Source organism: Triticum dicoccoides, chromosome 6B (genome assembly GCF_002162155.2).
Source record: "Triticum dicoccoides isolate Atlit2015 ecotype Zavitan chromosome 6B, WEW_v2.0, whole genome shotgun sequence".
In the NCBI taxonomy this organism is placed as follows: domain Eukaryota; kingdom Viridiplantae; phylum Streptophyta; class Magnoliopsida; order Poales; family Poaceae; genus Triticum; species Triticum dicoccoides.
The window spans coordinates 662,007,137-662,029,771 of record NC_041391.1 but is presented as its reverse complement, the minus strand read 5'-3'; the positions used below and the strand labels follow the sequence as shown (position 1 = coordinate 662,029,771).

The following is a 22,635-nucleotide window of genomic DNA, read 5'->3' as shown; positions in this document are numbered from 1 at the left end:
TGTGTGTGTGTGTGTGTGTGTGTGTGTGTGTGTGGAGAGAGCACATAGAGCGCACTTGCAAATTCATATTGAAATTGACAACAAGAAATTCAAAATTTCAAAATGAAATGTTCAAATTGTGTTCTTTTTTAATCACAATTTTTTGGGAAAAATGTCCATTAATTTATTCATCAAAAATATATTCATGAACTAAAAAAACTGGAGTTTTTTAAAAGGATAATTTTAAAAATGCTCATGAAATTAAAAAAAATTGGGAAAATATTGTGAGTTTGAAAAAACATTCATGAATTTAAGAAATGTTTATCACAGTCGCAATTGGCTAAAAAAATAACTTAAGGTTGCGACCCCACCCCCTCAAAATATTGCGACCTCCTTCAAAAACATCCAGTCACGACCGATTTTAAAACTTGCAGCTGCGATCCTCATGCAGTGGCAATCCCCTAGAGAAACATGTAGTCGCAACCCTCCTATGGAAGCATCCAGTGGCGACCCGTAGAGAAGCATGTAGTCGCAACCCTCCCATGAAAGCATGCAGTCGCGACACCCTTGAAACACATGCAGTTGAGACATGCCTTGAAAACATGCAGTTGTGACCCCATTTAAAACTTAACATTTCAACCCCTCTTGAAAACCATGCGGTTGTGACCCACCTTGAAAACATGCGGTTGTGCCCCCTCTTGAAAACATGCAGTTGCGACTCCGACTTAAAAACATTTAGTTGAGACCTCCTCTTGTAGGCATGCAGTTGTGACCCGCCTAAAAACATGCAGTTTCGACCTACCTTGAAAACATGCAGTTGCAGCCCTCTTGAAAACATGCAGTTGCGACCCACCTTGAAACACATGCAGTTGCAACTCCAACTTAAAAACATGTAGTTGCGACCCCCTCCTGAAGACATACAGTTGCGACCCGCCCAAAAACATGTAGTTTCAACTTGCCTTGAAAACATGCAGTTGCAACTCCTCTTGAAAACATGTAGTTGCAGCCCCTCTTAAAAACATGCAATTGCGACCCCTCTTAGAAACATACATCTGCCACCCGCCTTGAAAACATGGAGTTGCGGCCCCTCTTAAAAACATTCAGTTGCGACCCACCTTGAAAACATGCAGTTTCGGCCCCTCTTGAAAACATGCACTTGCGCCCCAAGTTTTGGACCCTCTTGAAAACGTGCAGTTTTGGACCCTCTTGAAAACATACAGTTGCGACCGTGCCCTAAAAACATGCAGTTGCGACCGTGCCTTCAAAACATGCAGTTGCAGCTGCTCTTGGAAACATGCAATTATGACCATGCCTTAAAAACATGCAAGTGCGACCACCTTGAAAACATGCAGTTACGCCCCCTCTTGAAAATATGCAGTTGCGACCCCTCCTTAAATACATGCAATTGCAACCCTGCCTTAAAAACATGCAGTTGCGGCCCCGCCTTAGGCTGGTCATAGTGGGAAGTAACTTAGACTAGTAACATGCATATGTTACTAGTCTATGTTATCACCTTCATAGTGGGGAGTAACATGCATGTAGTAACATACAAGCCATCATTTATTAAGATGTAGACTCATTTTGCCTTGGGATGTGTTATGTTACAGTAACATATTATGTTACTCCAACCATCTCTCTCCTCATTAAATACATGCCATGTAAGCAAACTTTTCTTGGGATGTGTTATGTTACTTGCTATGTTACTCCCACTATGACCAACCTTAACAACATGCAATTGCGACCCACCTTGAAAACATGCAGTTCTAGTCCCTCTTTGAAAACATGTAGTTCAGGCCCCGCCTTGTTTAAAACATGCAGTTGCGACCCCTCCTTAAATACATGCAATTGCAACCCTGCCTTAAAAATATGCAGTTGTGAGCCGCCTTAGTAACATACAGTTGCGGCCCCGCCTTAACAACATGCAATTGCGACCCACCTTGAAAACATGCAGTTCCAGTCCCTTTTTGAAAACATGTAGTTCAGGCCCCTCCTTGGAAAACATGCAATTTTTCCCCTCTTGAAAATATGCAGTTGCGACCCTACCTTAAAAACATGCAGTTGCGCCCCCTCTTGAAAACATGCAATTGTGACCCCGAATTAAAAAATGCAGTTGCGACCCGCCTTGAATACCTTTCCAACAAAAGGGAAGATATTATTAAGCCCTACGTGTTATATTATCTGTCACAACCAATTATAATAGAAGTACACAAACTTTTTGAACAAAAAAATCTAAACAAACTAACTAAGCTGAATAAACTTGTAAAGAACTTGCTTGACCTGTATTGCATAAATAACACCATTAATAGTGCAGAAATCTAATCACAAGCCATCAGTCTCTACACCATGTGCTTGATAAGCTGTCATCCCGGAAAGTGTCAACATTGCATAGCATATGTAGTGAAGAATGCAAGCCCCGGCAGATAAAGAATAACATGTTTGAAAGATCTGAAACCAAATAAACATGAGGAATATAACTATGGTTATTGAATATTCCATTGGAGTAACAGAAAAAGTGGAGGCATCAAAACCTAAACATTCGCTTGTTGCTCTAGACAATGAAAAGAAAAGATAGAACACCATGGATATAAATGAGCTTGCAAATTTTACATTAAATGTACCTCAATTTAACCATGGTAAGGAATTGTAGAGCCTGTTATGGCGAGGGAAAATACACAATGTTTGTAGTGAATAAACCAATATATAGAGTGAAGGAGGCGAACTTATTCCACGACTTCCCTAGCAATAGCATCCCAACTTTTTTTCATGCACTAAAGTGAAAGATAATAAAACATGATTAAAAAAACTCATTTCCATCATCTGTGTTTCACATCCAAGTCCTACTCCTATCATGAGCTGGAGGGACAAGTTCATGCCTACCCTAAGAATATGAGATAATTACCTACAAGATGCAGGTGGAGTTTCCAATTTCATCTTTGTGATTAGCAACCCACGGAAGATGTGGAACTACATGATATTTTGTACTCCCTCCGTCCCAAAATTCTTGCCTTAGCGTTTCAGTATTAGATACATCCGTATCTAACAAATCTAAGACAAAAAAATTGGGACAGAGGGAGTACTTAACAAACCAAAGTAGAAGCCAAAAAACAGAGGCATGTGGTGTTTATATCTTAAAGCAGTTTTGGATGAATTCTCTTGCGATGAAGTTTACATAGCAAACAAGGTCATAACAAACTGACAAATTGGCATTTGCCATGGCCAACTTTTCGCAGCACATGAAGAAGAATAGTTGTGGCATCAAGTGAAATGAAAGGAGAAAAATGGAATTGTGTTGCTAAAACAATCCAATGAGCAGGCAGAGACAACCAGACATTACATCAGAGACAATCACATATCGCAGACGAATAGCATACTTGGTTCAGGAGATGACAATAACATTACTAGTAGATAACACAGAGTTACTAGATTATCAGTTGCACGCAGGCCACTGGTTCATCCGCGCCTAACTTGATAACAATAACATGACAGGGGTAGGTGGATCAATAACACAGACGATTACCACATGAACAACTAGTAGAAATATAGCTAGATACATGGTTGGTAGATAGCATGAACTGAACCTCCTTCATCTCTATGCTGGTAGAATCACAAGAGCAATGAAATCAGCTTCTCACACCAAAAGAGACTCATCAGCATCAGCATTCGCCACCTTGCTCTTGCCCACCAACCAAGGGCGGCGAGTGTCGCAGGCCTCTATGAAGCGCTCAAACGACGCCTTGCACTTGGCGGCGCACACATCCAGGCTATCGTCCGATTCGTAGTCGAACGAGTCCTCCGCCATGCACGCCTTGTAGAGCTCGTCCTCCGACTCATCCTCGCCGTTCCATTGCACCTTCACGCCAACAGCCGCCGGCGCCTCCTCGCGGTCCTCCTCCGCCTTCCTCTTGGAGCCGCACCCTGCCTTGGCCTTGAGCGCCGCCTCCTTCTCCACCTTGGCCTGCTCCTTCTCGCTGACGGCCATGGGGATGGCAAACTACACCTTCTCGCTGGCCATCGCTGGATCTCTCTCGCCGATCTCTCCTGGTGGGTTAGGGTTTGGTGGATTGGGGATTTCGCTGTCTCTCTCTCGCGGGATCTGAAACGAAGGTGGGAAAGAGGTGGCGGCGGCTGGCGTGGTATATGTGCAGGCGAACCGTAACCAAGCCCAGGAGCCGCCTCGGGTCGGACTCGGGTCCCGTCTCCGGACCGGCCTCTTCCGTTCTAGTCTAGGCTGGGCTGGGGCCCATCTCTTCTTTCTTTCCTTCCACTAGCTTGTTGGTAGTATTCTTTTTTTTAGACTGACAGGAGGGCGAAAAACACCCCTCCCGGCTCCACCATTTTCATTGAAAACGTGAAACCAGGTACAGAATAGAAATAGCCTTCTATCAAGGTTCAAAAAGGTTAAAACAGAAAAACTACATCCCCTTAACTGTTACCAACAGAAAAGGGAGCAGGCCGCTCACTAAACTTGAAAGAGTCAGAACTTATTACAAGACACAGAGTTCTAAAACTGAAAAACTAAAGTGCTGGCACCAAAATAGACAGAGATCCCACAGAGAGTTCCATCTCTTCATTCGCCCACCAGTACAGCTCCAGCTTTCTTCTGACTCGCTTGTGCACACCCCCATTTGATCCTCTTGAAGGTTTGGACTGGAGTCAGCGGCAGTTCCAGTGGAGTGGTCGGGCTCAGCAGCGATGCATGCTTACAGTTCCTCCCAGGGCTGTTTGGAGGTGTGTAGCGGACAGGAGGCGGTAGACCTGCACCCAGTCTCTCAGTTCCCAATGACATCTTGGAGAGTGAATCTAGGTTTAAGATACCCACAGTATCATTGCCATCGATCACCCCATGGTCAGCAGGAAGGAAGAGGTGAGGATCATTGCTACCTTCTGAGAAACTAGCTTCAATTCTTCTAGGCCTGTTCCTTTGAACAAGATCATCCACTTCTTGAGAGTCAAGTGAATCTGCCACCAAACCTGTTTAAGGTCAGTCCACATTACACTATTAAAAACCATGGAATTTCTGAACTTCCAGATGCACCACATAACACAGGCACAGACAGAGTTCAAGACCATCTTATTCTTATGGGCTGGCCAAAATCTAGCAATAGATATGTAGTCATTACCTAAATCATAGGAAAGGATTTTGGACACATCAGCCCAAATCTGTTTAACAACTACACATCCAAAGAACAGGTGATCTATGGATTCGTGCTCTGTACAAAACATGCATTCAAGCGGTTTAGTGATCCCTCTTTTTAACAAATTATCCTTAGTCATCAACTTGTTATGAAACAGGAGCCACAAAAACACTTGTACTCTAGGAGGAACCACTATCGACCACACAGCAGGTATATATATAGGTTGCACCCCTCTAAAATTGATACTATTGTAAAGAGAACTAGTAGAGTAGATCCCTTTATTCTCATATTGCCAAATTAGGGAATCTTCATCTCCAGTCAGCTCATAGCTCTTGATGATCTGCTCTAGGCAGTACCAGTTCTCCATCATGGTATTTGAGAAAACTCTTCTAAAAGTCAGTTTGATATTCACCCCATCCCAAATGTCTGCAACAGTAGCCCCCTGCTGGTGACAAATAGTGTACAGGGGCCAGAACTGCACTGACAGTGGGGAGGTGCCAAACCATATGTCTTCCCAAAATCTAACTTTCTTACCATTACCTATTTTCCATCTATACCCAAACTTCAGGGCTTTTGCAGCCCACATCACTCCCTACCAGAATTTGGAGGTGTTTTTGTGGATTGGCTGCAAAAATGCTGGGGCTTTTCTTAATGTACTTAGAGTCTACTATTTGTCTCCAGATCTTGCCTTCATCTTGGATATATCTTTTAACCCAGATGCCTAATAGGCATAGGTTAACATCCTTGATGTTAGGGATACCCATCCCCCCATACTCCTTCCTCATGCAAACTAAATGCCAGTTTGCTAGATGAAGCTTCCTATCTCCCTCAAAGTCACTCCAAAGACAGTGGGCGAGTTGGCTGTTGATTAGGTCAAGAGCCCACTCGGGGAATTTGAAGAAGGAGAGTAGGTATACTGGGATGCTAGCAAGACAGGCTTTAATCAAAACTACCCTAGCAACATAAGAGAGAAGTTTCCCTCTCCACCCAGCCATCCTTTTGAGGATCTTGTCAATGAGGGGCTGGATGTCTTCTCTCCTTAGCTTGTCATAATGAAGGGGGACGCCTAGATATTTAATAGGGAATGTACCTATAGTACATTTTAGGATATTCTTGTAAGAGTCTACTTCACTGTCAGTGAGCCCAAGGGGGATAATCTCACTCTTTGAATAGTTGATCCTCATACCAGAAACATTCTCAAAGGTTTCTGCTAAAATACGTTGCAAAACAAAATTGTGCGTTTCAAAAAAAAAATCATGAATTCTGAAAAACAATATTGGACTTTTTTTCAAATGTTTGTGATTTTTAAATATGTTTAAATCCCAAAAAATAGAATTTTAGAATGTTTTTGTGATTTAAAAATATTTAGGATTAGTTGTTTTCTGAACTTTAAAAAAATCCATGTGTTTCCAATAAATGTTCATAAAATTTTCAAGGCTCATGAATTTGAAATATGTTCATGTATACAAAAAATAGGATATAAAAAAATGTTTATGAATTCAAAATAATGTTCCCAAATTTGGAAAATATTCGGAAATTAATAAGACATGATTTTAAAACAATATTTTGAAAAATATTTTAAATCCAAAAAATATCGCAAATTAAAAAATGTTCATGAATGATTTTTAAAAATTAATATGATTTTTAAAATAAAAAGGAAGGAAAGTAAAAAAAATGGGATAAAACTTGTAAAATCATCAAAGAAAAATCAAAAAAAGAACTTTTCACCCGTCGGGTTCTAGAATCAAACTTTCCCAAAACTGATGGGAGAAAGAATAGTGGGCCGGTCTGCAAATGCCTAGGAGGGTATGTGTGTGGTCGCTATCCAGCGACCCATGCATAGAATATGAAATCCCACCGACTCCCTACCAGGATTGTCCAATAAAAAAGAAAGAAAAAAACACTATAACTTGTAAATTTAGGTTGTCAAGTGTAAAAAAACACTTGTCTTCACCACTGAGTGCAACAGTCGACTTCGTTCTAGTGCCACCTTCTCCTCCACATGCTAGGCCTTAGGAGTGATACAGTGCTACACACCATGGAAGCATGCAGGACGTTCCAGGCTATTGTTGATGCAGAGCTCACTCGAGATATGAGCATGAGCTCAGAAACTGATACAAGACAACCAATTCATGTGATCATGGAGCACACTAAGATTAGAAAAGTTCATAAATGCTATATGAGGCGATCTGGATGGTGCAAGGACATCTACGAGGGGGCTCTTCAGAGTTCTTTACCGATGCATTACTTCGTAACCAATTTTTGGACGAGCTAAAAGGACATTAAGCAGGTAGAGATGGGACACGAGGGTAGTTTCAAAGCAGGTGTGGTGTCATGAAGACCAATGTGCATGGTGTTATATCTGAGATGGGAGCTTCCATGTAACTTGGATCCGGTGACACTCTTAGCGCTGGTGCGTTGCAAGGCATTGGCATTAGCAGGTGATCTCTATATTTAAATTGTGCTTTCGCGAGAAGCACAAATTGTGCCTCCCTAAAAGGGAACAACACAATTGTGCTTTTCTAAAAATAAAAAAACATAGTTGTGCTTCTCAAAAACGGGAAAAGCACAGCCAGCATCGCCAAAAGAACGAGAAAAAAATATTCTTACAAAACGTGCATTACTGATAAAAAAACCCAAAAAATATTCTTACAAAACTATGATGATCACTTAACATTGACGAAGGACATAGAGGTCTTGAAGATCCGAGGTTCCCATCTCTCAGCGGGGGTTTTTTTTTAGACCAATTGCGGTTTTTTTTTTTTTTTTGGAGAAATGCTAGTGATGCGGTTGAGCGAGGACGGCGAGCGAACGAAATCAATGGCTGTTGGGCCACGGCCCGCTCAACACGACTGCGAGCGCTGTAGCTCCCATCGGCGGTCGGCGCTCCCGTCCCGTCGTCCTCCCCGCCGCCGTCCTTCCTCCGTCTCTCCAAGCTCGTTTTTGCTTCTTTGTCTGCACTCCCCAACCTCTGGTGCGCCGGAGTGAACTGGGACCAGCTGGAGATAGGGTCGAGGGGGGGGGCGATGGTGGCCGGCGAGCACCGGCGCCGGCAACCGGAGTGATGGAGGTGGAGGAGGAGGAACAGGCGCTGTGGTGGATAGCGCGGGCGCGACGGAGCGGGCTGGGGCAGGCGCCGCCGGTCGCTCGGGCTCGGGTAAGAACGACCTCGACTGTAGCACAGTCTGTACTACACCGAGATATATTCAGTCCCACATCGCCGATTTCAGCGATTTCCACTGCTATATAAAAATTTGCCTCCGTATTGGCATCACCAAGTAACATCAGAAGATTCCTGGAATGCTATTGATCCGCAGTGGGGGATCGTTTTCTTCATAAGTACATCGGTGCTCCTGATTTTTGGAACTTGGGAGTATATGTCCCTCTGTAGCATTTGGTGTGATGCAATGAATCACACTGTGTAGCTTCTCACAGAGGATTTGAAACCACATATCAGTATTCTCATGGCGCTGTCCGTGAGTTGCTTGTCGACCTTTGTTTTGTCATCGACCCAGTGCCTTCTCCAGATATCACAACTGTTTATGGTCCATGTAATTGTTCTGACCATGTATGTTGCCATCTAAGGACCTGTTTGATGAATTTTCAATTGGAGTCTTCTGTTATTGACTCTCATGCTCTTCATGGAGTTACAAGTAGAATAGTGCAATACTGGTGGATTGGATCCCAGAAAACTCTGTTTCACATACCGAGTTTCCTCTGGCCATTTCGTTACTGATTGTGTAAAGAACAGTCTTACTAATGTCGCTACGGTATATCATAACTGTCGCAGCCCGCGTCGCACTTTCACACCACAATCCCAACCAGTGCGTAAATGGGTTGCTTTAATCTGTAGATGACATGTGGCAGCACGACATACTCATTAGCTATTTCGTTGATCGGCATGCCCTTTTCTATCTACATGTTTGCTTTTACAAAAATATATAACCTTTAAATTGATGAAACCCTATGTTTTCAGCTCACATACTTGCACGTGATTGCTGTAACGTTGTGAATAAACCAAAGGCATATGTCGTCTTCAGAACTTTGTTATTGGTGAACATATTCTTACACCATCTTCAGGCATCGAGTCTCCAATTAAGGTAATGCTTGTTGTTGTAATTTGGATGTATTGATTACTTTGTGGGCCATAGATCAGAACAAACCTTTCTTGGGACTCAGAGGTTAAATGCCGGAGGATTCATTTTCCTTTTTGACAGGATTGTGCTATAAGTGTGAAGTGATAATTTTACTGTTTTGAGCACTGAAGCTGGTTGGATCGAAAAATTGAGCCTTCAATCTGGTATTAGTCGTGCCAGGGGAAGTCGTCAGATTAGCTTGTGATGCTACAAATGATTCTCTAACTATTAAGGTTTGATGCTGCTGTTGCACTTTAGTTCAATGACAGTTTATTTCTCACAAGACTACAATATGTTCCAGCGCCTGTTAATTAAGTGCATCTACTTTATGGAATGCTAATGTACATTTCATTTCGTCTTCCATGCTCTTATCACTGGTTAAATGTCCAGAGAAGGAAGGAGATACAGGTGCCATTGGATTTGGATCTAATGGTCTAGAAGCACGGACTGCGCTGCAGACAAACTCTTATAAAATGCACACGCAATTGAAAGGGCCGTTGGCCGTCTCACTGAAGCACACTTCCAAGCCCTGGCCGTGGCCACACATATTCTGAAAGCCCTTCCCAAATTTTGACAACTCAATTTCGATCTGTCTACATATCACCAGGTAATAGAGGATGTCCCAAACAAATGCAAGAACATGTCCATCAGAAACAAATGAGTAAATATTCAGATTCACAAAGAATAAACAATCACAAAACTTTTATTGAAGAAACCACGAAACTATGAAATTTATATTACAGAGTTGATAGCTCTGAAGCTGAGCTGAGCCTCCTACTATAAACTCTTTATTCAGATGGTACTTATCATTCTACCAGACCTATCAATCTTGTTCATGAGGCAACAAATCTAGCTACTGAAAGGTAAGAACATATGTACAAGCTTTCATATCCATGTCTCATTACACGTCCAATATATTCTACTCCCTCCGTTCCTAAATGTAAGTCTTTATAGAGATTCCACTATAAACCGCATACGGATGTATATACATGCATTTTAAGTCTAGATTCATTCATTTTGCTCCGTATGTAGTCCACCTAATGGAATCTCTACAAAGACTTATATTTAGGAACGGAGGGAGTATTCTTTAGGGTACATCATAGATAAATAAGCACTCCCACTTCCCAGCACCATCAAACATAGTGCTTATCTTCCTCCTGAAATGCTCGATATTGTGCCAACGCTCGTTGATGAACGATATGACATGATGTATGAATCGAACCCTTCATTTTGCATCAAGGCTAGTGCTTGGAAGCTCTGGTGTGCTGGTAGCTCTGGTGGTTCAATATGCCCATCTAGGTATTGGATCACTTGCCGCATGCTAGGCCTTGCACATGCAAATGGGTGTGAGCACAGTAGTCCTAGCTTCAGTGCCAGATGTGCCTCACTGACATTGTACTGCCCTTTAAGCCTTATATCTATTGCATCATCTAGTGACCCTTGTTGTACATGCTCAAGCGCCCAATCAACCAACATGACCTGCTCATCTTGTGTGCTCTGCATGATAGGTCTTTGTCCACAAGTGAGCTCCAGAATAAATACACCAAAGGCAAATACGTCGGTAAGGGGAGTACCCTTGCCCGTGCGTGCTAGCTCCGGAGCAATGTATCCAATGGTGCCAACAACACGAGTAGTTTCTTGCTCAACGCCATGATCATACAACCTTGCGAGACCGAAATCACCCAACCGTGCATTCAACTCATCATCGAGTAGCACATTGCTTGCCTTGATGTCTCGGTGAACGACCACTTTCTCCCACTCCTCGTGGAGATAAATCAGTGCAGATGCAATGCCCCTGATGATCCAAATCCTTTGGTCCCAACTTAATGTGGAGTTGTCCACTTCACCATACAAGTACTTATCGAGGCTTCCTTTGGGCATGTACTCATACACTAACAGGAGCTCACCACGACGCCTACAATAGCCAAGTAAGTGTACGAGATTTGGATTCTGAAGGCGGCCAATGCTGACAATTTCTGCAATGAATTCCTTCATGCCTTGCCTGGAGTGGTGCGACACCCTCTTCACAGCTATCATTAGTTTGGACCTTGACAGCTCTCCTCTGTATACTCTTCCAAATCCTCCGGTCCCTAGGAGGTTTTTGTTGTCAAATCCTTCTGTTGCACGGAACAAATCCTTGTACGAGAAGCGGTGCGGGCCGTATTCGACCTCCCAGTCGTCACGTACTTCTGCATACCTCAAATGCCTTCGCACAAGTAGGGAAACAACGGCAGCCACAGACAGGATGAGTGCCGCCGTTGCTAGTGGCAGAATGATCTCCAATACCTGGAGACGACGTCGACCACCCTTGGTACGAGGACCAGGGGGTAGTTTTGGCAGCATGCTGAGATTGATAGCTGGAGCTGGACTGTTCATGCCAAAACTCCAACCAAGCACATAATGCTTCGTTATCTTGCCTTCTGCAGATGAGAAGCCGATGTATGCCACATCTGTGAGCACGCTTGAGAGGTTGTAGTTGGCTGATACTATCGGTCTTGTAGGCTTGTCCATGCCGAGAGGAGCCATGGTGGCATCGATCTGCATCTTCTCTCCATGGTAGTCCACCCACACCTGCATCACCTCTTGGCTATCGAGACTCAAACTCTGGAAGGTCCCATTCTTGTCATGGTAGAAACCGGCATCATGGGATTGTATGGAGCGGAGACTGTTGACGTCAATACCAACATGGTTGTCATTCATGTCTTGGAGCTCCCAGTTCTGGAAGGTGTCTAGCTCGACCGCGAAGATGTGGTTTGTTTGATTGCCATCATTCTGATTGCTGAGAAGACCCAAGTACTGCATCCGCATCGCCGCAGACAAATTCTTGCTCGGCGCAATGAACATGGCGATGCCATTGCTGCTCAAGTCCTTGTAGATGGAGACCATGGCGAAGACAAATGAGGCGGAGAAGGACTGCACAGCCCCATCGGACAAATTGCGGAAGCGCAGTGGATCAGGATAGAAAGCGCGGCCCATGCTCCGGGATGTGCCATTGGTAAGCATAAGCAACCCATTGGGTGTGATCGAGGCCGCACCGTCGAGGGTGAGGTTAGTGTTGGAAAAGCCAGAGTAACTGAACTGGTGCTCATCGCCGGCAACGAAGGGTGGTGCCATGCTAAGGCCAAGGGAGAGTAGTAGTAGCTTGAGTAGCAGAAAGGAGGCTAGCTTCATGCTGGGCATGAAGAATGGCTTGCATAGGCAGATGCGTGTATGGATGTTAATTATGCTTGGGTAACGCCGGCCTTTTGCTCTACTCGGCCTTTTATCAGTCAGATGACTCTCAGCTCTGGAACACAGTTTTGATCCATATTTATCTGTCCAAGCTAATGCGTCGCAGTTTTGCTTGCATCACAGACAAAAACATTGATTTATCTTAGCTTGAACATCGATGCGCAAGCGACCTTTTTGTAATCTTTTGTCATGTAAATTTGGTCAACCGTACCGAAAGTATACCGTTGAATTTAAAGATGGACAAGAACTGAAAAGGAAACGTATATATAATTCCATGTGTGGATGCAGTGCATGATCTAAGACGGTGTGTATTAATACTCTCTGGCTGTGACTTTTGGCGACTAACTTGTGATGATGGGAAACGGCCAGCTCACACTTCAGAGTGCCAGGTCCAGACTATCTCCACCATCCTTCCTAATCCTCTGTTGTTCATCTTGAAATTTGTTATGCCGTCACAGCAACGGCGGAGGATCTCAATCAACCTTTTCTAAGTATCTGTGTAATACATTTTGGATCATTCATGTTAGATGTGTATAGTTCATTGTGTACATCCCCATTGTATAAGGGGCTTTTCTGCACTTTCACACACATGTGTATGTAATGGCCTTTGGCCCACTAGTTGCTCACTTAACCAACATGGTATCAGTTGCCAGGTTCCTCTTCCTCTCCGTGCCTAGCTTCCTCGTCGCCGGCCATCTCCTCCTCCGTCGCCGGCCACCTTCTCCCCGCCCGGCAGTCCCTGCCCGCGCCCGCGCTCGCGTGCTCAGCGGCGTCCCGGCCGCGCCCTTCCTGCCCGGTCGCGCCCAGGCCGCGCCCTGGTCGCGCCGCCCTGCTCGGCTGCGCCCCGGCCGCGCCCCGGCTGCCTCCTCCCTGTCAGGCCGTCCCCGGCCGCGCCGCAACTTCTTCCGCGCGCCCCAAGCCGCGCCTCTGGCTTCCCGGTCGCCCGTCCTCTGCTCCAGATCGGGCAGCCTGACTCGATCGGCCAGCTCGGGCAGCTGAGCCCCCTGCCTCGAGTCGCCCAGCCCTCTGCCTCGACCGGGCCTCGGGCCTCTGCTCGATCCCGCTCGAAGCCGTCTGAGCCCCCTGTCTCGATCGACTTCGTTGCTCGATCTAGATCGGGCTGCTGAGTCTGTTGACCAAAAAAAAAGAGACACACAAAGTTCCCTCATGTCTTCTTCGGGCTATGTTGCTGTTCCTAGGTGCTCAGTGATCTTCGATGGCACCAACTATGCTGAATTTGTGGGATTCATGCGCATCCATATGCGTGGTCTTCTTCTCTGGGGTGTTCTTTCTGGCGAGGCTCCCTGCTTGCCATGCCCTGTTGCGCCTGTGGCCCCAATCCCACCGGTGCCGCCGGTACTTGCTCCTGAGGCTTCCTAGGCCGACCGGGATGCCGCCAAGATCCTTGATGATGCTGCAGTTGATGCCTATGATCAGCAGATATCTGCTTACTCCGATGCTCTTTCGGCGTACCGGGATGATCTCTCTGCTTACACTCAGTGGTGCAATGATGATGCTCGTGCTGCTGCTGTTCTTACTGCCAGTGTCCTCCCTCAGTTTGCTTCGGAGTTCATGGGACTTGGCACAGTTGCAACGATGTGGTCTTATATTTGTCAGCGCTATCAGCCCTCTGGTGATGCTCTCTATCTCTCTGTAGTGCGTCAGGAGCACGCCCTCCAGCAAGGTGATTCCTCTGTTGATGAGTTCTATTCACAGTGCTCTGCCATCTGGCGTCAGCTTGACTCTCTTCGGACAGTTGTTTGTGGCACCTATCGTTGCTGTCAGACTACTCGGTCTGATCTGGAGTTTCAGCGGGTCCATGAGTTCTTATCTCGTCTCCGCTCTGAGTTTGAGCCCAGACGTGCTCACTTGCTTGCTCGAGGTCGTGTTCCAATCTCGGAGGTGCTTGCTGAGCTTCGTGCTGAGGAGACCCGCCTCGGCTCAGCTGGTTTGCTGGTGGTCCCGTCTGTGTTGGCTGCTCGAGCTCCTGTGTCGTTTGCTCGGATCACCGCTCCACCGCTCCTCCCCACACCTTCAGGGGGGGTGAGTCGCCCCACTTATACTGAGAGGGGCCGGTCGCGCCGTGACACCTTCTGTGGCTACTGCTCTCGGCCCGGTCACCCAGAGTCTGATTGTCGTGAGAAGAAGCGCGATCAGCGGCGCTCCTCTTCCAGTGGGACTCCTGGATCTTCCTCGACTCCGTCACTCACTGACCAGGACATTGTGAGGCTCAAACGCCTCCTGGCTTCCTCAGGCTCTTCCTCGACTGGTTCAGCTGCTGCTGTGACTGCAGCCACTTCTCCACCACCGCAGGCATCTACACGGTCAGGTACATCTTCGTGGGTTTTGGATTCTGGAGCCTCCTTCCACATGTCTTCTGATTCTTCTGTGTTGTCTTCTCTCCGACCTCTTGATTCGCCTGTTAATGTTCTTACCGCTGATGGCACCCCTCTTTCTGTTGCTAGTCGTGGCCTTCTTTCCACTCCCTCCTTTTCTGTTCCTAGTGTCTCGCATGTTCCTCGTCTTACCATGAATCTGTTTTCCGCTGCCCAACTTACTGATTCTGGTTGTCGTGTCATCCTTGATACCGACTCTTGCTCCATTCAGGATCGACGCACCAAGGCTTTGGTTGGTGCTGGCCCCGGCGCCGTGAGTCGGAGGGCCTTTGGGAGGTTGACTGGCTTCGTGTTCCTTCCGCTCTCACCACTCTTGCCAGCTCCCATGCCCTTATTGCCTCTTCGTCTGTGTCCTTCCAGCAGTGGCATCATCGCCTTGGTCATATCTGTGGCTCTCGCTTGTCTTCCTTAGTTCGTCAGGGCCTCTTGGGGTCTGTATCTGGAGATGTTTCTTTACATTGTACTGGTTGCAGACTTGGCAAACAGACTCAGTTGCCTTATCCTACCAGTGAGTCGGTATCTCAGCGTCCTTTTGACTTAGTTCATTCTGATGTTTGGGGTCCTGCCCCCTTTAATTCGAAAGGTGGTCATCGCTATTATATCCTTTTTATTAATGATTTCTCTCGCTACACCTGGCTCTACTTCATGAAATCTCGTAGCGAGGTTCTCTCTATATACAAACGTTTTGCTGCCATGATTCGCACCCAGTTTTCCACGCCCATTCGTACTTTTCGTGCGGACTCCGCTGGTGAGTTTATCTCTCAGCTGTTGCATGGTTTTCTTGCGGAACAGGGTACTCTTGCCCAGTTCTCATGTCCCGGTGCTCATGCTCAGAACGGCGTTGCCGAACGTAAGCATCGTCATCTACTTGAAACGGCTCATGCGTTGATGATTGCCGCTTCCCTTCCGCCTCACTTTTGGGCTGAGGCTGTTTCTGCATCCACTTATCTCATCAACATTCAGCCCTCGACTGCTTTGTAGGGTGGTATTCCTATGGAGTGTCTCACTGGGCGTTCCCCTGACTATTATTCCGCTCTTCTGATGTTTGGATGTGTGTGTTATGTCCTTCTTGCCCCCCGAGAACGCACCAAACTGACTGCTCAGTCGGTTGAGTGTGTCTTTCTTGGCTACAGTGATGAGCACAAGGGCTATCGATGTTGGGATCCTGTGGGTCGTCGCTTGCGCATCTCGCGTGATGTGACATTTGACGAGTCTCGTTCTTACTACCCACGTTCTCCTTCCTCGAGTTTCTCTGTGGATGACATTTCTTTTCTGCTCCTTCCTGACACACCCGGCTATGTGCCTCATGTGTCACCTCTTCCTCCGGCACCTCTCATTCCTTCTCATTCCCCACCGACACCGTCTACTTCATCCTCCTCCTCCACCTCTCCACCAGCATCTCCAGTTCGTCGCTCTCTCTCATCGTTCCCTCTCCACTATACTCGCCGATCTCGTACTGAGGATGTCTCCTCTAACGAGCCTTCCACCTCTGGTGCACCTCCTCTCACGCCTCCCCCGGTTCACAACCTTCGTGCTCGGCCTCGCCCCCCGCCTGATTGCTACTCCCCTACTCGGTATGGTCTCTCTGCTATTGCTGAGCCCACTTCCTACCGAACTGCCATGACTCAGCCTGAATGGCAACTTGCGATGGCCGAAGAGCTTACTGCTCTTGAGCGCTCTGGCACATGGGATCTGGTTCCCCTTCCTTCCGATGTCCGTCCCATCACCTGCAAGTGGGTCTACAAGGTTAAGACTCGCTCCGATGGTTCTCTTGAGCGCTACAAAGCTCGTCTAGTGGCCCGTGGATTTCAGCAGGAGCAGGGGCGTGATTATGATGAGACATTCGCTCATGTGGCTCACATGACCACTGTCCGCACTCTTCTTGCTGTGGCTTCTGTCCATCAGTGGTCTATCTCTCAACTTGATGTTCAGAATGCTTTTCTCAATAGCGAGTTGCGTGAGGAGGTTTATATGCAGCCACCACAGGGATACTATGCTCCTGATGGTATGGTCTGTAGACTTCGCCGCTCCCTATATGGTCTCAAACAGGCCCCTCGTGCCTGGTTTGAACGCTTCGCATCTGTGGTGACTGCCGCTGGTTTCTTGCCCAGTGACCATGATCCCGCACTGTTTGTTCACACGTCTCCTCGTGGTCGGACTCTTCTCCTTCTCTATGTTGATGACATGATCATCACTGGTGATGACACTGATTACATTGCCTTTGTTAAGGCTCGCCTTCGCGACCAGTTTCTTATGACTGATCTTGGTCCACTTCGCTACTTTCTTGGGATTGAGATCTCCTCGACCTCTGATGGCTTCTACATCTCCCAAGAAAAATATATTCAGGATCTCCTTGCTCGCGCTGCTCTCGGTGATGAGCAGACGGTTGTGACTCCCATGGAGCTCAACGTTCAGCTTCGTGCCACCGATGGTGACCCTCTTCCTAATCCCACTCGCTATCGTCATCTTGTTGGCAGTCTTGTCTATCTTGCTGTTACGCGTCCTGACATCTCCTATCCTGTTCACATCCTGAGTCAGTTTGTTTCAGCCCCCACCTCTGTTCACTACAGTCATCTCCTCCGTGTTCTACGATATCTTCGTGACACGATCTCTCAGCGCCTTTTCTTTCCCCGCTCCAGCTTTCTTGAGCTCCAAGCCTACTCTGATGCTACCTGGGCTAGTGACCCCTCGGATCGACGCTCGTTGTCTGCTTATTGTGTCTTTTCTTGGCGGCTCTCTTATTGCCTGGAAGACAAAGAAGCAGACAGCAGTTTCTCGCTCGAGTACAGAGGCTGAGTTGCGAGCCATGGCTATGTTGATGGCTGAGGTGATCTGGTTACGGTGGTTACTTGAGGACTTTGGTGTGTCTGCTACTACCTCAACTCCTCTACTGTCCGACAGTACCGGTGCTATCAGTATTGCGCGTGACCCGGTGAAGCATGAGCTCACCAAGCACATCGGTGTGGATGCCCACTTTGTACGTGCTGCTGTGCAGGATCAGACTCTCGCTCTTCATTATGTGCCCTTTGAGTTACAGTTGGCTGACTTCTTCACGAAGGCACAGACTCGCGCGCAACATGGGGTTTTCCTCTCCAAACTCAGTGTTGTTGATCCACCATGAGTTTGAGGGGGGTGTTAGATGTGTATAGTTCATTGTGTACATCCCCATTGTATAAGGGGCTTTTTTGCACTTTCACACACATGTATATGTAATGGCCTTTGGCCCTCAGGAAACACTAGTTGCTCACTTATCCAACAATTCAGACTTAAAGTAAATAGGTACACCTAAAGATGGACTGCTAGATGCAATTTTTTCAACATTCCACACCTATTGTTGACTTACCTATAGGCACTTGTTTTTAAAATATATCTTGGAAATTTGTTGTTGAAAAATCCCGCAGAACAGTATTGCGTCAAACAAATTTTCCACAAACATCCAAATTTACTACACATAATACTCGAAAAAGGTTGATTGAGATCCTCTGCCGTTGCTGTAACGGCATAACAAATTTCAGCATCAGAATATTATTGATGGAACTCTGAAGCGTGAGCTGCCAATTTCATGTCATCCCAAGGTAATCGTCAAAAGTCACATTTAGAGCACACTGTTCATCCACGCGTGGAATTATGCGTCAAGTTGATATTCCAGTTATTGTCCATCTTTGAAATTCAACGGTATACTTTCAGTTGTTTTTCAGTTCTTGTCCATCTTTAAGATTCATCTTTAAAACTATTAACACATTTGACGTACTAATAAATGAGATCCTCGCATTTGTGAGGGCACCTTGCTAATTACTAGAATAGTGTTGAGTGTCTATCTTCCTTTGTACAACAACAAATGACTAAATTTAGGTAACACTGATCAATGTACATGTACAGTTTTTTTTTTCTTTTTTCGATAAAAACTTTTTTGTAATTGGGATCACATACAACCATGATTACCCATGTATTTTCCATAAGGATGGATTCCTCTCAAACTCCTCGAAAAGAGATAGTTTTTCTCAATAACCCATCCAATAGATTGAAATTTATTTCTAGCTATACGAGTTATGAGCATAATGAAGAGATGTGAGCATCTAATTGATCATCATACTCATATGTCAAGCTAGAATATCATCCGTGCTCTTTTTTACTTTTTCGATTCTTAAAAAATATAACCTAGAAAAAAGCGACAAGATTCAAATGAATAGTGTTCAGTACTTCTGTTTAATGACATGCACATGATATAAATTTGTCTTTTTCTGTAAAGGTTACAGGATGTTATATTTTGTTATGAGTTTTAGCAGAAGCAAATCATATAGCATAACTTACATCCATGAATTATTTTACAATTTCTGAGAACTTGAAAGTCCAAAAATAGGGAAAAGGAAACATGGGGTGCACAGGCAACTAGTTGCCAGAATTACTAACACCGTGGACATCATCGTCCTCCCGAGAGGTCGGACACTGTGCCGAAGCTTGACATCAGCTGGGGATAAGACATGACAGAAGTGTTGAACCCGCTGTCCTGCATCAACCCCTGCATTTCCACGCTCAGCTGCGTCGGCTTCAGCTCAGGCAGCGGGGTCTCACCGTCGAGGTATTGCATGACTTCTCGCATGCTAGGCCTCGAACCAGGAAACGGGTGCAGGCACAAAAGTCCTATCTTCAGCACGAGGCATGCTTCGTCAACGCCGTAATCGCCTTGGAGCCTTGTGTCCACCGTTCTGGTAAGCAGTCGGTTGTGCCAGTGCTCTAGGACCCAGTCCACCAGGAAAACCTGATTTCCCTCTGCATCTTGCTTCATGGGCTTTTGCCCACATGTAACTTCGAGAAGAAACATGCCGAAGGCGTACACATCGGTAAGAGGAGATGCCTTGCCTGTGCGTACTAGCTCGGGGGCAAGGTATCCCATTGTGCCCACCATGTGTGTGCTCTGTGGATCGGTGCCATGATCATATAACCGTGCGAGGCCGAAGTCGCCGAGCCGCCCGTTCATTTCGTCGTCGAGGAGGACGTTGCTTGCCTTGATGTCCCGGTGGATCACGACTTTCTCCCACTTCTCGTGGAGGTAGAGCAAGCCGGTAGCGATACCCTTGATGACTTGAAACCTCTGAGCCCAATTTAAGGTGGGCTTGTCGTCCTCTTGACAATGTATATACTTGTCAAGGCTGCCATTTGACATGTAATCGTACACCAACATCAGTTCACCTTTCCGCCTGCAATAACCAAGTAGCTGCACTAGGTTGCGATGTCGCAACCGGCCAATGCTAACAACCTCGGTGATGAACTCCTTCATCCCTTGTCTCGACTCATGGGACATCCTCTTCACGGCAATCTCCTTCTTGGACAGTTTAAGCACCCCTCTGTATACCTCCCCAAACCCTCCTGCTCCAACTAGGTTCTTGCTCTTAAATCCCTGAGTAGCCTTGAACAAATCCTTGTACGAGAACCGGTGTGGACCGAACTCGCTCTCCCAATCCTCACGCACCTCCGTGTACCTCCTCTTTCTTCGCACCATCAGAGTGACAATGGTGCCGATAGAGATTATCAGTGCCGCGGTGGCTATTGGGAGGATGATCGCCAAGAGCATGGACTGGGCCTTTTGTCGTAGACGAGGAACCTTTGGAAGCTTGGAGATGTCAATGGACGGGGCTGCTTGCCCGTTCATGCCAAAGCTCCATCCAAGAACATAATGACGGGTGTTCATAATTTCAGCCGTGGATGAGAAACCTATGTATGCCGTCTCCGTGAGCACGGTTGAGAGGTCATAGGTTGCGGACAACAGTGGCTTGGAGGGTTTTCCCACATGAAGTGGAGCCAAGGTCACATTGATCCTTGTTTCCTCCTCCTCGTAGTCCACCCACAACTGCAGTTCTATCTGGGTGTTGAGCGTCAAGTTCTTGAAGGCGCCACTAGAGTCATCATAGAAGCCAGCCGCGTGAGATGGCAAGGAGAAAACACTGTTGATGTCGATGCCGATGTGGTTGTCGTTGATGTCTTGCATGTCAGGGTTCTGGAAGGTGTCAACCTCGATAACAAAGAGGTTGGCATTGTTTTGCTGCTTCAGGATACCAAAGTACTGCGTCGGCAACGCGTCCGAGAGATTCCTGCTTGGGGCGATGAAGAAGGCCAAGCCATTGGCACTCACGCCAGGGAATGCGCCGATGATGCAGAAAACGATGGCGGACGAGAATGATTGCACTTTACCACCAGTGGATGAATTGCGGAAGCGCAATGGAGTGGGGTAAAGAGCATGGCTCTTGACATTGTTTGTGCCGTTGGACATGTCGAGGAGGCCGCCTTGTGTGACCACGGCGCCGCCGTCGAGGGCTAGGCTGGATTGTGTGAAGCCGGAGAAGATGAATTGGTCATCGCCCGCGGCAAAGGCTGCGACGGTGAGACCAAATAAGAGGAGGAGGAGGAGGGACGGAAGGAACGGTGCACGGTTCCTATTTGTCATCGACGGAAGCTGTTTGTGGCTCCGAAGTTCCAACTACTCAATGAGGTATGCTCGATCGAATGAGATTTTCAGTGCCCATTGCAACTCTGCAAGTTTGTTTAAGGTTATACACAGCAGCGTGCTTTATAATTACATCAAGCTCCCTTCGAAGTCCATGCTGCTAATTTTCAACATCCTACGCCCATTCTATGCACTATTTTTCAACATACATGAGGTAATCATTATCTATCGATGCTTTTGTAGAAGAACATCATGGAATTTTATTTTTAAAAAGAGCAGAGATTTGGTCCATATTTACCAATGTCAGGTAAGAGCGCGTGTGGTAGTTTGCTTGCGTCACAGACAAAAATATTGATTTGGATTAACTTGGAAATTAGCGTGTGGAGTTAAACAGAAAGACAACCGCAAGACAAGGCCCTGTGCCGCTCTCACGAGAGCGACTCGGCAGGAAGTAACGATGGTGGTAGGATCCTCGGTGGGAAGCGGCGATGCCGATGGGATGCCCATCGACAGCGGCTGCGACTATCCTAGTTCTGCAAGATGGAGAGTGATCGTTGGGCAAGCGGGTGACAATTTCTCTTAGTTTTTCTGGACATATTGGGAATTCGGGATACCTTTTGAGTGATCCAACAACACACATTCCTGCTTCTCGGGTTGTTCCCATGTTTTTGCTTACTAGCTGCCTTTAAAAATTAGTGTGCTAATGCAGTAACAGCGGGGCATCTCTGACAAACTTTTATAGTCATTTGTCATGTAAACTGGGACAAGTGAACCGAGAGTATACTTGAATTTTAAAGATAGACAAGAACTGAAAGGGGAATTTGATGCATAATAATTGCATAATGCACTCTAAGTGTGACTGCTGACGATTACCATGTGATGACAGGAAATTGGCAGCTCACACTTCATAGTTCCAAGTCCAGAGGATCGCCACCAATCTTCCTACCTTCTTGTGTTGAATTGTTATGCCGTTACAGCAACGGCAGTCGGCAGGGGTTTGTCGATTTTTTTTCTTTTGTTGAAAAGCAATGGCAGACGACCTTATCCAACACCTGTTTCCACCACAATTCCGTGGCAGTAACCACTGAGGATCTTAATAAACTTTGTAGTCTTCAGTCAACTAATTCTGAATTGTCAGACTAGAGGTAAACAGTGGCATCTTGACATTGACAATAACTTAAAAAAAAAAATTTATGAATTTCAAACTTGAATCTGCCGTATAATCTCGATATTATTCTAGGTAGTGCTGCCCTCTGGCTTGGACTTGTAGAAGAGGCTTGGACTTGTGGAAGATTACATAGGGATGTAGGAAACGT

General features: G+C 46.3%; 2 protein-coding genes and 1 long non-coding RNA gene across 3 annotated transcripts; 1 reads left to right on the top strand and 2 right to left on the bottom strand.

Annotated features, from left to right (window-relative positions):
* Positions 1-7,957: 7,957 nt before the first annotated feature.
* LOC119326735 lies at positions 7,958-9,555 on the top strand. Its single transcript, XR_005158136.1, has 3 exons — positions 7,958-8,271; positions 9,091-9,214; positions 9,332-9,555. It is a non-coding gene; the product is annotated as an uncharacterized LOC119326735 (long non-coding RNA).
* An 841-nt stretch (positions 9,556-10,396) lies between these two features.
* LOC119323268 (L-type lectin-domain containing receptor kinase SIT2-like) lies at positions 10,397-12,432 on the bottom strand. The gene has a single exon (XM_037596870.1). The coding sequence runs from the start codon at positions 12,428-12,430 to the stop codon at positions 10,397-10,399; it is 2,034 nt and encodes a 677-aa protein (XP_037452767.1). The 5' UTR covers positions 12,431-12,432.
* A 6,865-nt stretch (positions 12,433-19,297) lies between these two features.
* On the bottom strand, positions 19,298-21,826 carry LOC119321418 (L-type lectin-domain containing receptor kinase SIT2-like). Its single transcript, XM_037595107.1, has 2 exons — positions 21,752-21,826; positions 19,298-21,328 (listed from the first exon to the last, which is right to left on the bottom strand). The coding sequence occupies exons 1-2, from the start codon at positions 21,824-21,826 to the stop codon at positions 19,298-19,300; spliced, it is 2,106 nt and encodes a 701-aa protein (XP_037451004.1).
* Between the last annotated feature and the right edge of the window lie 809 nt (positions 21,827-22,635).

Bases quoted from the DNA above. Each gene is read 5' to 3' on its own strand.
- LOC119323268 (XM_037596870.1), bottom strand. From the start codon at position 12,430: ATGCCCAGCATGAAGCTAGCCTCCTTTCTGCTACTCAAGCTACTACTA.
- LOC119321418 (XM_037595107.1), bottom strand. From the start codon at position 21,826: ATGGGCATCCCATCGGCATCGCCGCTTCCCACCGAGGATCCTACCACC. The intron at 21,329-21,751 runs GTGAGAGCGGCA...AGCCACAAACAG, and splicing joins CTTCCTGCCGAGTCGCTCTC to CTTCCGTCGATGACAAATAG.